This window comes from Oncorhynchus masou, chromosome 33, assembly GCF_036934945.1.
Source record: "Oncorhynchus masou masou isolate Uvic2021 chromosome 33, UVic_Omas_1.1, whole genome shotgun sequence".
NCBI lineage: Eukaryota > Metazoa > Chordata > Actinopteri > Salmoniformes > Salmonidae > Oncorhynchus > Oncorhynchus masou.
Window position 1 is genome coordinate 43218979 of NC_088244.1, and position 15077 is coordinate 43234055.

At 44.2% G+C, this 15077-nt stretch overlaps 1 protein-coding gene across 1 annotated transcript in view; it reads left to right on the forward strand.

Annotated features, from left to right (window-relative positions):
• The window catches only part of LOC135527385 (1-phosphatidylinositol 4,5-bisphosphate phosphodiesterase eta-2-like), a 206188-nt gene that overhangs the window by 178214 nt on the left and 12897 nt on the right, over nt 1-15077 (forward strand). Inside the window, exons 14-21 of the mRNA XM_064955900.1 lie at nt 1628-1728; nt 4813-4901; nt 5103-5288; nt 5672-5779; nt 6006-6130; nt 6324-6408; nt 6912-7058; nt 11279-11358. Coding sequence (XP_064811972.1) covers nt 1628-1728; nt 4813-4901; nt 5103-5288; nt 5672-5779; nt 6006-6130; nt 6324-6408; nt 6912-7058; nt 11279-11358 — 921 coding nt within the window. The remainder of the gene's footprint in view (nt 1-1627; nt 1729-4812; nt 4902-5102; nt 5289-5671; nt 5780-6005; nt 6131-6323; nt 6409-6911; nt 7059-11278; nt 11359-15077) is intronic.

Sequence of the window (15077 nt, forward strand, 5' to 3'; positions counted from 1 at the left end):
ACGGGTATTTGGTTCCGGCGTTCGAAGGACCAATTGTTAGGGGAATGAAATTCCTATATGTTTATCAACCAATTCAATTAATACACTCAGCGCACTTCTAAGGATTTGTAAGATACTTATTTGCATAAAATGGGCAGAGATCAAAGTCCAGTAATAGCGTTTATTCTCGAGAGTACTGAACATGATACAATTTTCAACAGGTTATAAACTGAAAATAAACTGTCCCGTCCCTCCTCCACTCTGATACAATGGCAGTATAGTTCACAAGCCTCCCTACATCGTCTCCCACCGGTTTAGATCATTTACGACCAGGCCAAGGTCTCCCTGTGTAGATAAGCATTCTAGCCAGTCTGACAATAAGTTCATTCATTTTTACCAAGGAACAGACAGTCTTTGTTCTAATTCTTGATTATAATTACACTCATTATATTCAGTACTAGGATTAAAATAAAATGCATATATCTATACAGTAACATAATAGTATTCTGATTAGTCAGTCCTGATTGAAATGTATACATCATTTAGTCATTATTGATAAAAATCCCTTAACCGTTTGTCGGACTGAGATCTTTCTCAAGATGTCACCAGCTGTCTACTACTTTAGGTAAGGATTACTTGATTGACAGACGTGATCAGCAGAGATAGTACCATGGATATTACACCATTTTTGATGGGTTTACAGTTTAGTACTCGACGGCATTGGCCTTTTTCTTCTTATTCTTTAACGTTTTATGACAGACTACACCTATTGGTGTATTGCCACCACCTACTGTGCAGTGTGTTCTTCTTTGATACTATTGCAGTCCACAAACAAATGCAATAGGTGCATGCCGGCGCCTACTGTTTTGGCTGTATATCAGCCCAAATAATTAAAAAATGAATCTAAACGGAATAAAACTCAGTGTACTCCTTTATTCAGATTCAACTGCCAACACCCATCCTTACAGGCTCTGGGGCCTGAGACCATCTTTGGAAAGTATTCTTTGCGGAAGGTTGCAAGTTCAAACCCCCGAGCTGACAAGGTACAAATCTGTCGTTCTGCCTTAAATAAAGGTAAAATTTAAAAAAAAAAAAATGTTTTGGCAGTGAAGTCCTGGAAACCCCAAAACCTTTCAGCCGTAAATACTATTCTGTCCAGTTTCTTGGACACCATAAAATCCACCTTCTTCACATCAGTATATCAGTTTCCCTCAACTGTTGAACAACACTCTGAATCTCCACAGTCTGCTGAGCATCCACCACCATATCTTCAGCTCCCCTCGCTCCTTAAACTATTTCACATGCCTCTGTGTAGGAGAGCTGCTCTATATCCCTGACCCTTGCCACTACATACTCCTTTACCCTAGCCAGGCACTCCGGGGAATTGGGGCGGCATTAGCCTGTCCAGCTAGCGGACGTAAACGTTTAAAAAAAATCAAGAATTGACATTACCAACTAACGGAAATGTGTTCAAAATAAATAAATATATACAATATGTAGAATATGTAACCAGCTCCTCACTCGACAGAGATCGATCATCTTGAAAACTAAAGCAGATAGCTTGCTTCGGACCACCACTTAAGTTCATCTCGAGAACCTTTAGTGCATCGGTGCTGTTGTGACTGTATTGTGACCTTCTCCCCTCCAGAAAAAGGCGGCCAAGCTGAAGAAGACCAACAGCCTTGAGGACACTGACACGGACCAGGAGAGCAGCAGCATGGCCTCCCGCGCCCCCTTACACCACAGCAGGTACTGTTACCGTAGAGGCATGGACTGTTTCCATAGAGACATTAACTGTTACCATAGAGACTTAGGAGAGAGTGGTGCCGAAGGAGATGGCTGCTGTTTTACGATCTCGTAACCAATTGTGCTATTGTGTAAGTTTTTTTGCGTTATTTGTAACTTATTTTGTACATAATGTTTCTGCCACCATGTGGCAGGGCTTGTGTTCAACACCATAGTGCCCTCAAAGCTCATAACTAAGCTAAGGACTTCCTGACGGGCCGCCCCCAGGTGGTAAGGGTAGGTAACAACACACCCGCCACACTGATCCTCAACACTCAGGGGTGCACTCTCAGGGGTGCGTGCTCAGGGGTGCGTGCTCAGTCCCCTCCTGTACTCCCTGTTCACTCATGACTGCACAGCCAGGCACGACTCCAACACCATCATCAAGTTTGCTGATGACACAACAGTGATAGGCCTGATCACCAACGACGATGAGACAGCTTATAGGGAGGAGATCAGAGACCAGGTCATTTGGTGCCAGGACAACAACCTCTCCCTCAACGTGATCAAGACAAAGGAGATGATTGTGGACTACAGGAAAATGAGCACTGAGCACGCCCCCATTCCCGTCGAAGGGGCTGTAGTGGAGCAGGTTGAGAGCTTCAAGCTCCTTGGTGTCCCCATCACCAACAAACTATCATGGCTCAAACACACCAAGACAGTCGTGAAGAGGGCACGACAAAGTCTATTCCCCTTCAGGACACTGAAAAGATTTGGCATGGGTCCTCAGATCCTCAAATGGTTCTACAGCTGCACCATCAAGAGCATCTTGACTGGTTGCATCACCGCCTGGTATGGCAACTGCTCAGCTTCAGACCGCAAGGCACTACAGAGGGTAGTGTGTACGGCCCAGTACATCCCTGGGGCCAAGCTTCCTGCCATCCAGAACCTCTGTACCAGGTGGTGTCAGAGGAAGGCCCTAAAAATTGTCATAGACTGTTCTCTCTGCTACCGCACAGCAAGAGGTACCGGCGCGCCAAGTCTAGATCCAAGAAGCTTCTAGACAGCTTCTACCCCCAAGCCATAAGACTTCTGAACAGCTAATCAAATGGCTACCCAGACCCCTCTTTTATGCTGCTGCTACTCTCTGTTTATTATCTATGCAAAGTCACTTTAGCTCTACCTACATGTTCATATTACCTCAATTACCTCGACTAACCAGTGCCCCCGCACATTGACTCTGTACCGGTAGCCCCTGTATATAGCCTTGCTATTGTTATTTTACTGCTGCTGTGTAATTATTTGTTACTTTTATTTGTCTATTTTTTACTTAACTTATTAAAGCATTGTTGGTTAAAGGCTTGTAGTAAGTAAGCAGCATTTCATTGTAAGGTCTACAGCTGTTGTATTCGGCGCATGTAACAAATAACATTTGATTGGATTTGATTTAATTTTAGAGACATGGGCCATATCCTAATACCCATAACTAGATAGTAGGCCATTTTATGAAATTTCGAAAATCAAGTGTACTTTAAATGCCTGGATGTTATGCTGATTTGGACTTTTCATCTAGTAGAATTCACTGCATAATTGAGGAAGAGTAGTTTTTTCACACTCATGTATGTTTGATGATAATCAGAATAGGGGACACGCTCTACAAAAATAAACAAATTGTGGGGAATAAGCACGATTGGGCATTCGATGATGCCTTCTAAGTATGAATGAGTAGTACTATGTTGATATTTGTTGCTTAATGTATACATTTTTTACTAAACAGTATGTTCTATATAGTATGCAGTCTGATTACGACACAGTATGCAGTTTAACAGTTTAAAACTTCACTAGGGTATGTGGCAGCATTCGGAATTTTGGATAAAAAGCGTGCCCAAAGTAAACTGCCTGCTACTCAGGCCTAGAAGCTAGGTTATGCATATAATTGGTAGATTTGGATAGAAAGTTTCCAAAACTGTTAAAATAATGTCTGAGAGTATAACAGGATTGATTTGGCAGGCAGAAACCTGAGAAGAATCCATCCAGGAAGTAGGATTTATTTTTGTAGTTTTCTATTGAATGCCTTTACAGTATCCATTGACTTAGGACTCAAATTGCACTTCCTATGCCTTCCACTAGATGTCAACAGTCGTTGGAAATTATTTCAGGCTTGTATTCTGAAAAATGAGGGAGTAAGAGTAGTCTGAATGACTGGACCTTACAGTGTCACCGAGCTTTTTCATGCGCGCGACCGAGAGTGCGCCTTTCTTATTTTATATTGACGACGTTATTGTTCGGTTGAAATATTATCGATTGTTTAGGCTAAAAACAACCTTAGGTATGATTATAAACATTGTTTGACATGTTTCTACGAACTTTACGGATACTATTTGGATTTTTCGTCTGCCTGTTGTGACTGCCTTTGAGCCTGTGGATTACTGAACAAAACGCTCGAACAAAAGGAGGTTTTTGGATATAAAGAAAGACTTTATCAAACAAACATTTATTGAGTAAATTAATGCCTTTTGAGTGCAACCATATGAAGACCATCAAAGATAATTGATTCATTTTATCTCTATTTTTGACTCTAACTCTTCTACTTGGCTGGTTACTGTTTGTAATGATTTGTCTGCTGGGCACTGTTCTCAGATAATCGCATGGTATGCTTTCGCCGTGAAGCCTTTTTGAAATCTGACACCGTGGTTGGATTAACAAGAAGTTAATATTTAAATCTATGTATAACAATTGTATGTTTTATGAATTTTTATAATGAGTATTTCTGTTTTTGAATTTGGCGCTCTGCAATTTCACTGGATGTGGGCCAGGTGGGACGCTAGCGTACCCTAGTGAGTTTTTAAGTAAGTAGCAGGCAAGCCAGATTTCAGACATGGCCATGGGCTGTTACCGCAGAGACATGGGCTGTTACCGCAGAGACATGGGCTGTTACCGCAGAGACATGGGCTGTTACCATTGTGACATGTTACACCTGCACCACAGCAGGTACATGGCAGCATGTACTACATAGCAGGTTACCATTGAAACGCTCTGTACAACCATACCGTAAGCCTAGACGTAACATAGCACTGTCCCACTGGCTCACTGGTTGTTTTCCTGCAGAAAGAAGAAGACCATGAAGCTGTCCAGGGCTCTGTCAGACCTGGTCAAATACACCAAGTCAGTGGGCGTCTCCGACATAGAGACACAAGGTGAGCAGGGATTACACACCCGGAAACTGCTTTACTATACGGATCTGGACCCCAGAGAAGAATGTGTCTGTTTTTAAATTGTTCACAGTCCATTTCAGGCAAAGGAGTCTTTCTTTGTGTGTGTTTGTTTTATCACCAAGCCAACATAAAGGATATAGTTGTCTGTTTGTATGCACGTGTGTGTGTGTGTGTGTCTTCCAGCCGCCAGCTCCAGTTGGCAGGTGTCTTCTCTGAGCGAGACCAAGGCCCACCAGATCATGCAACAGAAAGCTGCCACCTTCATCCACTTCAACCAGCGGCAGCTATCACGCATCTACCCCTCCTCCTACCGTGTGGACTCTTCCAACTTCAACCCACAGCCCTTCTGGAATGCTGGATGCCATCTGGGTATGGGGGGGGTCCATTTCCATATAAAAACCTTGTTTGATAATGTAGAGTTGGACTTTGCCCCCTACATGTATATAGCCCTCCCCTGTATATAGCCTCGTTATTCTTATTACTTTTGTTACTTTTTATTATTACTTTTTATTTTAGCCTACTTGGTAAATATTTTCTTCTTCTTGAACTGCACTGTGGGTTAAGGGCTTGTAAGTAAGCATTCCGCGGTCAAGTCTACAGTTGTATTCGGTGCATGTGACAAATAAAGTTTGATTTGTTTTAGTTGAATTCTCCAAAGGCTGCTTATACTGACAGAATATGGTTCTGTTTGCCCCCAGATTTTCTGAGTTTTAAAGTTTAATTAAAAATGTTTTGGTTTGTGTGATTTTCAGTGGCGTTGAACTACCAGTCGGAGGGGAGAGTGCTCCAGCTGAACCGAGCCAAGTTCAACAGCAACGGCAACTGTGGTTACATCCTAAAGCCGGCCTGCATGTGTGAAGGTGGGCAGCAGCATCCTCCCATTGATTTTATAGCAAAACAACTACAGGGCCGGATTCACAAGTGCACACCGTAGCAAAACATTTTGCAACAGAAACGAAAATAAGCATTTCTTATTGGACAAGTTTAGGTTGCCTCCCTGTTTCAGTCTGTTTTCTTTCATTTGGTGCCTCGTGAGTAACAGAGGAAAGAGTAAATAGGGTTTTTGTACCTCCATCCCTCCTGTAGGTGTCTTTAACCCTATGATGGAGGACCCGTTGCCGGGGCAGAAGAAGAAACAACTGGTGCTGAAGATCATCAGCGGGCAACAGCTGCCCAAACCCAAAGACTCCATGCTGGGGGACAGAGGAGAGGTGATGATTTATTTTTCACTAATTATTTTAGATACAGTTTTCAAATATATGCCAAAAATCCTTTTTATCGATTTAAATTTGAGGAAGATCATATATTTGGACCAAAATTACACAGAATGTTCCTATTACTAATACTGCTACTACATTGGCTGTTTTGGTGAAGCCTCTTAATGTCTGTCTGTCTGTGGGTCAGATTATCGACCCCTTTGTGGAGGTGGAGATCATTGGTCTGCCAGTGGACTGCTGTAAAGAACAAACCAGGGTGGTGGATGACAATGGTGAGTACGCTTGGATAAAAAGTTGGCTAAATGTGCATTGCACCCGCTACTTGTCCTTTACGTTTGGTTAAGTCAGGTGTTTTGTTTTCTTGGTTGCGCTTGTCTCGGCGTGTGTGTATGTCATGGATAATTGATGAGGTTGGCACCGAAGCAGTGCACTTTACAGCACCACTGGGTCTCCACACACACACACATATTTACGCACACACACAACCCTGAATTATTCATGACTGCTGAGCCAGCGCTCTAACTCGTCTCTCTCTCTCCCTCTCTCCTGCTCTTTTTCACTGTCCATATCTCTCCCACTCTCTACTCATCTCAATCTGTGTCTCACCGCTCTCCCTCTTTCTCTACCTCTTTCTCGCTCTCTCTGTCTATTTCTATATTTTCTCTCACACTTTACTTCTTCCCCACACCTTCTCTTGCTTCACCCCTCTCCTCCCCCCTCTCCCTTCCCCTCTCTCCTGTCCTCCCTCCCTCCCTCTCTCTCCTCTCCTCTACAGGCTTTAACCCCATGTGGGAGGAGACACTGGTGTTCACGCTGCACATGCCCGAGCTGGTGCTGGTCCGTTTCCTGGTGTGGGACCACGACCCTATCGGCCAGGACTTCATTGGCCAGCGCACCATTGCCTTCAACAGCATGATACCAGGTACCTACCCACATCCTCCTCCTTCTGCACTCCACCAAACCCCCAGCCGCTGCTCAGGGCTCCCGAGTGGCGCAGCGGTCTAAGGCACTGCATCTCAGTGCTAGAGGCGTCACGACAGACACCCTGGTTCGATATTCCAGACTGTATCACAACCAGCCGGTGATTGGGAGTCCCATAGGGCGGCGCACAATTGGCCCAGCGTCGTCCGGGTTTGGCCGTAATTGTAAATAAGAATTTGTTCTTTAACTGACTTTCCTGGCCTATTGTGTTAGTATAGGCTATGTATGTTATGTGTTTGTTATTATAAACTGGGTGGATTGAGCCCTGACAGCTGTGGTATGTCAGAGCGTATACCACGGGTATGACAAAACACTACTTGTTACTGTTCTAACCCAAAATAGTTTATAATAGCAGCAAGGTACCTCGGGGGTTTGTGGTATATGGCCAATATACCATGGCCAATGGCTGTATCCAGACACTCGTGCATAAGAAAAGCCATTAGTGATGGTATATCGGCCATATATACTGTATACCTAAGTATAAAGAAAGGGGGATACCTAGTCAGTCGTACAACTGAATGCATTAAACAGAAATCTGTCTGCCGCATTCAGCATAGCCTGAAGTTAGGGAGGGGAAGTTCCTCTTGCTGCTCCTTAGATAAGAACCATGGTCTTGATGTGAGCTTCGACTGGAAGCCAGTGGAGTGTGAGGAGGAGCGGGTTGACATGAAGGGTACTTGGGCAGGTTGAAAACCAGGTGGGCTGCGGCGTTCTGGATAAGTTGCAGGGGTTTGATGGCACAGGTGGGGAGACCAGCCAACAGAGAGTTGCATTAGTCTAGACAGGAGATAAGTGCCTGGATTAGGACCTGCACCGCTTCCTGTTGCAGAGCATGAACCTGCAGGAGCGACTCACTGCTTGGATGTTTGCAGAGAACGACAGGGTCACATCAAGGTTCTTTGCACTCTGGGAGGGCAACACTATGGAGTTGTCAACTGTGATGAAGAGGTCTTTGAGCAGGCAGGCCTTCCTCGGGAGGAAGAGCATCTCCGTCTTGTCGAGCATGTGGTGGGCTGACATCCAAGCTGAGATATCTGCTAGGCACGCAGAGATGCGTGACGCCACATTATTGTCTGAAGGGGGGAAGGAGAAAGTAGTTCAGTGTCATCCTCATAGCAGTGATAGGAGAGACCATGTGAGGATATGACAGAGCTGAGTGACTTGGTCTATAGAGAGGAGAGGTCCATCCTCATAGCAGTGATAGGAGAGAACATGTGAGGATATGACCAGTGACTTGGTCTATAGAGAGTAGAGGAGAGGTCCATCCTCATAGCAGTGATAGGAGAGACCATGTGAGGATATGACCAGTGACTTGGTCTATAGAGAGGAGAGGAGAGGTTCATCCTCATAGCAGTGATAGGATAGACCATGTGAGGACATGACAGAGCTGAGTGACTTGGTCTATAGAGAGAAGAGGAGAGGTCCATCCTCATAGCAGTGATAGGAGAGACCATGTGAGGATATGACAGAGCTGAGTGACTTGTTCTATAGAGAGGAGAGGAGAGATCCATCCTCATAGCAGCGATAGGAGAGACCATGTGAGGATATGACAGAGCTGAGTGACTTGGTCTATAGAGAGAAGAGGAGAGGTCCATCCTCATAGCAGTGATAGGAGAGACCATGCGAGGATATGACAGAGCTGAGTGACTTGGGCTATAGAGAGGAGAGGTCCATCCTCATAGCAGTGATAGGAGAGACCATGTGAGGCAATGCCAGAGCTGAGTGACTTGGGCTATAGAGAGGAGAGGTCCTTCCTCATAGCAGTGATAGGAGAGACCATGTGAGGATATGCCAGAGCTGAGTGACTTGGGCTGTAGAGAGGAGAGGTCCATCCTCATAGCAGTGATAGGAGAGACCATGTGAGGATACGACCAGTGACTTGGTCTATAGAGAGAAGAAGATGGGGCCAAGAACCAAGCCCTGGGAGACACCAGTAGTGAGAGTACGTGGTGTCGACACAGATCCTCTCCATGTCACCTGGTCGGAGCGGTCTGCCAGGTAGGATGAGTCCAAGAGTGTGCAGACCCTGAGACGCCCAGCCCTGAGAGGGTGGAGAGGAGGATCTGATGGTTCACGGCATCGAAAGGCAGCGGATAGATCTTGGAGGATGAGGAGAGAGAGAATGGTTCAGCTTTGACACAGAGAAGTGCAGTCTGGTTGAGTGACCTGTCTTGAAGTCTGACTGGTTAGGGGTCCAGAAGATCCTCCATGACACAGAGAAGAGCAGTCTGGGTTGAGTGACCCGTCTTGAAGCCTGACTGGTTAGGGGTCCAGAAGATCCTCCGTGACACAGAGAAGAGCAGTCTGGGTTGAGTGACCCGTCTTGAAGCCTGACTGGTTAGGGGTCCAGAAGATCCTCCGTGACACAGAGAAGAGCAGTCTGGGTTGAGTGACCCGTCTCGAATCCTGACTGGTTAGGGTCAAGAAGGTCGTTCTGAGAGAGATAACGAGAGAGTTGATCAGAAGTGTTTTGGAAAGAAAATGAATTAGTGATACAGGTCTATAGTTTTTGCCATCAGACGAGTCGAGTGTTGGTTTCTTGAGGAGGGGAGCTACTCGGGCCATTGTGAAGAGTGGAATACAGTGTTTAAGGTAACACTTTACTTGACACCCAGCATCATAACACGTTTTGACGCGGTCATAACCATGTCGTAATGTCATAACCTGTTATAATATGGTTATGACACATATATTTAGACGTTGAGCGTTATTCTATGGTTGGTTATGACACCTCCATAAGATTGTGAAAACACACAAAAGGCAAAACAGTCCATTGGCCTACATGTCAACAGTATGTTTTATATATATAAATATATAATATATTATATATATATATATATTTAAATATTTTTTTATTGACCATATTAAATTATCACTGTAAATGCAAACACATTGATGTCAGACATGTACCTACCCCAATGCGCTGTTGCTGATGACCGGGATGAATGCAGGAGCAGATATCAGGAGCAGGACAAGACACCCTCTTTGTAACTGATGACTGATACACTACATGACCAAAAGTATGTGGACACCTGCTCGTCGAACATCTCATTCCAAAATCAAGGGCATTAATATGGAGTTGGTCTCCTCTTTGCTGCTATACCAGCCTCCACTCTCCTGGCAAGGCTTTCCACTAGATGTTGGAACATTGCTGCGGGGACTTGCTAATGCTCGTGGATGAATGGAAGCGAGGTCGGGCACTGATGTTAGGTGATTAGGCCTGGCTTGCAGTCGGCGTTCCAATACATCCCAAAGGTGATCGATAGGGTTAAGGTTAGGGATCTGTGCAGGCCAGTCAAGTTCTTCCACACCGATCTCGACAAACCATTTCTGTATCGAACTCGCTTTGTGCACAGGGGGCATTGTCATGCTGAAACAGGAAAGGGCCAGATTTGTCCATCGGACTGCCAGATGGTGAAGTGTGATTCTTCATCCAGAGAACGCGTTTCCACTGAGTCTAATGGCGGTGAGCTTTACACCACTCCAGCCGATGCTTGGCATCACGCATGGTGATCTTAGCTTGTGTGCGGCTGCTCGGCCATGGAAACCCATTGTCAGAGTACACTGCGCCCAGCCCGCCACAGGAGTCACTAGTGTGCGATGGGACAAGGACATCCTTACCGGCCGATTGTGCGCCGCCCCATGGGTCTCCCGGTCGCGGCCGCCCTCGACAGAGCCTGGACTCGAACCCAGAATCTCTAGTGGCACAGCTAGCACTCCGATACAGTGCCTTAGACCACTGCGTCACTCGGCAGGCCCTGGTCATTATGCTTCTTGACAGTGTCATAAAGTGTGTTTTTTTTAGTCCAAGTAAAGTGACACAGGATGGTCATAATACTTAATTTCAATAAATGTTTTGACACTTTTATTTAGTTGTCATAAACAGTCATAAAATAACACAATATATGTCACAACAGGAATAGATATGGGTCCTGACAGTGTTATGACCATATTATGGCAGGTTATGACATATTATGACATGTTTATGGCCGCGTCATACCGTGTAATGACACTGGGTGTCAAGTAAACTGTTACCGTATTTAAATACTCAGTGTGACATGGGACAGCAGCGTGTGTGCGTATGTTCTAACTGAGAGACGGAACATTGTGCTGTCTCCTTGTCGCCGGGCTCATTGTCATAATGTCTTTGTTTTATTTTAGGTTTTCGCCACGTGTATTTGGAAGGTATGGAGGAGGCTTCCATCTTTGTTCATGTGTCTGTACATGACATCACTGGTAAGGTAGGTACTAAGGGAGTTACTAGGCCTTTTGTTTTCGAAATGAGGGTCCTTAGTATTGGAAAACATTTAACTGTCCTTCTCTTAATAATTGAACTTTGGGCTTCTAAGTATGATTCCTGTCAAAACACTATTTAGCTCCAAAATACTTCTCAACACAATATTGTAGATAGAATAGAAGTTACTTTCCCCTCCTAGTCATCAATCGATGGTGATTATTGAAGGGAAAAAATATGTTGGAATTCAAAATCTCCATTATTATACAGATGAAGGGTTGAGTGCCAAAGCTGGAAATAAATATAATAATAAAAAAACGTATTCAATTAGGAACTCTCGCTAATTGCCCCAGTTCATCTCAATCAATAAGAATTCATCTGAGAGATGGCTAATTAAGTCATTAAGGCATTAAAGTGTCATTAGCAGCAGCCAACCGAGGCCCAGACAGCCGACCAGTGTGATCTGTGCCTTGCAGTTGAGTGGCAGCTGCTGCAGATGCCACCGTTCTGACAATTGGGATGTTGAAATGGGGACACGTACAGTAGAATTGTCTCAGTGGTGTTTATTTTATTGTTTTAAAGACAGATTATACTCTTCCTGTATCCATGCAGACATATGCAATTGTGTTTCTTATATTATATATTTTTTTCATTACTCAGTCAAGACACTGAGTTGATTTTTGATAAATTGAACTGCTTGGAATGGCCTTGGAAATGTTGTGACATCTTGTACTAAAACCAGAACATTATCAGAAGCCGTTAAAAAGGATGAGATTCATTAAATAGGTATTGGAAATTGTAAGCATATGGTACTTCAGTTTGCAGTTACCCAGAGTTAGTTATCAGGAGTCAGTCAACACATGTTGGATCAAATGAAACATTTACTATCAACAGGAGAAGAGATTTTCCATAGTTTGTCTCCTACTGTCATTCTTTGTTTATTTCTATACTGCATTTTGTCTTCAGTCACACTTGAAATTACCACACTGTTGTTCATCTCTTCCTGTTTCTAGATCTTCCCTGTCAACTGTGACTGTATGTGCATCTGCTGTACTCCCCCCCCCCCCTCTCGCTCCCTCCCTTTGTCTCCTCCTCTCTGAACTCTCTCCTCTCTGTCTCTTTGTGATTTCAGTGGACCCCTCTGTCCAAACGCCGCTTTTAGAGACAGAAAATTGTTAGGAGCCCTGAAGGCGCCACTCAGAACCCAGGTGTAGTGGGATCCAATCAGCACACTGCATGCATCACATGCCCCTCCCCTGCCACCTCAGTGATTCCGCCCCCGCAAGCCAATTGCGTCCACCTGTAGAGGCCAACTCATGCTGACCATGAGTTGTGAACATGCCAGCATCCTCCATCAACCCAAAGTAGATCCAATGTCGCTAACCTGCTCTGGGGGGAGGGAGGGAGAGACAGAGACAGAAAGGGAGCGAGAGACAGAAATGGGGGAGTAGTGGCCTGCTAAGTGGAGAGTGACAATGTATTTTTCTGGACAGTATTTTCCCCTTACTCAGGACATTCTCAGTTTGATGCACTGCAGGGGTATACAGTTCCTGCGTTTTGAGGACACTGTCCCCTGTGTCGGCTTGTTTTAGTCCTGACCTTGTCATCACATTACCTAGAGGTGGGAAAACAGTTCCCATGTATGGCGAAAGGAAAGGGTACCCAATCACCACTGTGTAAAGCAGAGCACTTTCCCCATGCGTTTGAATGCACTGCTAACAGGATCAATCTATTTCCACTAGAATTGCTACCTTAATGCTAGTCAGGAGATTCTGGATGTTGCTAAACACATGTAAAAACGTTTGGAGGAAAGTGGAAAGGAAACATTCCCTAGATAAGGACCCTTGAGAGGAACCTGTCTCCGATTTCAAATGTGTTCTGGATAATGTCTGCCATCGGTGTGTGTTCAGTCTGCCATCACCTTTCTGTCCATAACATGTAGACACACTCTATCAGGCCCTCGGTGTTCATGGTATTGTCATTTTTGCTTTAGTCGATCTGCATCATGTGTACTGTAATGCCTGGGCACTCAGTCAGTCTGGATGTAATTCCACTTGAATCTACTTCATGGTTTATGAAACTTCATGGTTTATGGGTTGTTGCACATCATGTGCTGAAAGGCGAGCATTTGTCAATGAACACACATCCGCACACAGTGCAAGGAGTGTAACAGCAGATAACTCCGTGTCATTTAGATGAGTGGCCGTCAAATTGTGTCATCACCGTCATGTCCCCCTGTCAGGGTGTTCATGGATCAATCACACTGTCCCCCATTGTCACTTTCATCGTAACCTCTCACCCCCACACTGTACATGTGGACACAGCATGTGTCCGTCCGCACACTACTGTGTGTGTTTGTGAAGTGAGCATAAAGTCACATTACAGTGGTTACCATAGTTTCTGTTGTTGTTGACGATGCGGGGTCAAAATGATAGGTCTTTGTGTAATAAATGAATTGGCTTTGGAGATGAAAGCTGATTCCTTTCTGTCACCTGTTGTCTGGGTTGAGTATTAGGCCTATCTGCTTTCTCTAGCTTACTAATATCGTTTGTGATGCTCAACATATGTTTTGTTTTGTTCAGGGAGCTTACCAGAATTATAACCCTCATGAAAATACAGTATATACAGGGAATGTTGTTGTTTTTGTTTTGGCTCTGTACTCCAGCACTTTGGATTTGAAACTTTCTCACAATTCATTCTTTCATGATTATCCGTAATCATGGTAGCATCCACATTTTTAATGTAGAAGTGTTTAGAAACATTCTTATTTACAATTAAAGTGACTCCAAAATGACAAAATACATTATTTACCACTCATTTGTATTGGGTACAAAGTAATCTGAAACACAACCAAAACAAACTGCAAATGCATCAATAAAGAGTCACCAGCTTGATGTAGTCATTGTGTGCTAAGAATATGGGGGGACTACGTACAAAATGTGCTGAAATAACTCAACGGTTCACCAGATATGGATGAAAATACCCTCGAAATAAAGCTAGTCTGCACTTTAACCCCATAGTCATTGTATAATTTCAAAGTGCTGGAGTACAAAGCCAAAACAACAAAACCTGTGTCACTGTCCAAGTCCAGTATGCACGGTATGCATGTTTAACAATATACATGCAATATATACGCATGGATAAACTGACTCTTGTGGTTTTGGCAGCAGACATGTATAGTAGCAGACATTTGCTTTCCAATATGAATACAGATGCCTGTAACACAAGGTGTTGGCATGGGTTTCAATTGAAAAAAACATCATTATGATGTGGTAGTGTGACATTCTATCAAACAAATACTGATAGAATGTGTGGTCATCAATACATTCGGACGAGGCAAACCAACGCTGTCCAACAGTATATGGTTATCATAGTGGAACTTGTTCTACAGACGGGAACTAATTGTCGCGTGGTCACAAATCCAGTGGCTGCATCTGAAATGGCATCCTATTCCCTATAATGTGCATTAGTTTTGGCCAGAGCCCATGAGGCTCCAACAAGATTGTGCACTATATAGGGAATAGGGTACCATTTCGGGACATAGCCAGTGTTACTGTCAATATTGTATGTTGGAGCATGTCTAACTATTCATCTACCCTCATTCGATATCTAGTAACACAAATGCAATGACACCAAAGTAATGACTTGCATTAGACTAGGTCTAAAGGTCCAGAAGTTCAGTACTGTATGTTCTGGTGAATGCTAACTGTGAACCTGTTCATGATG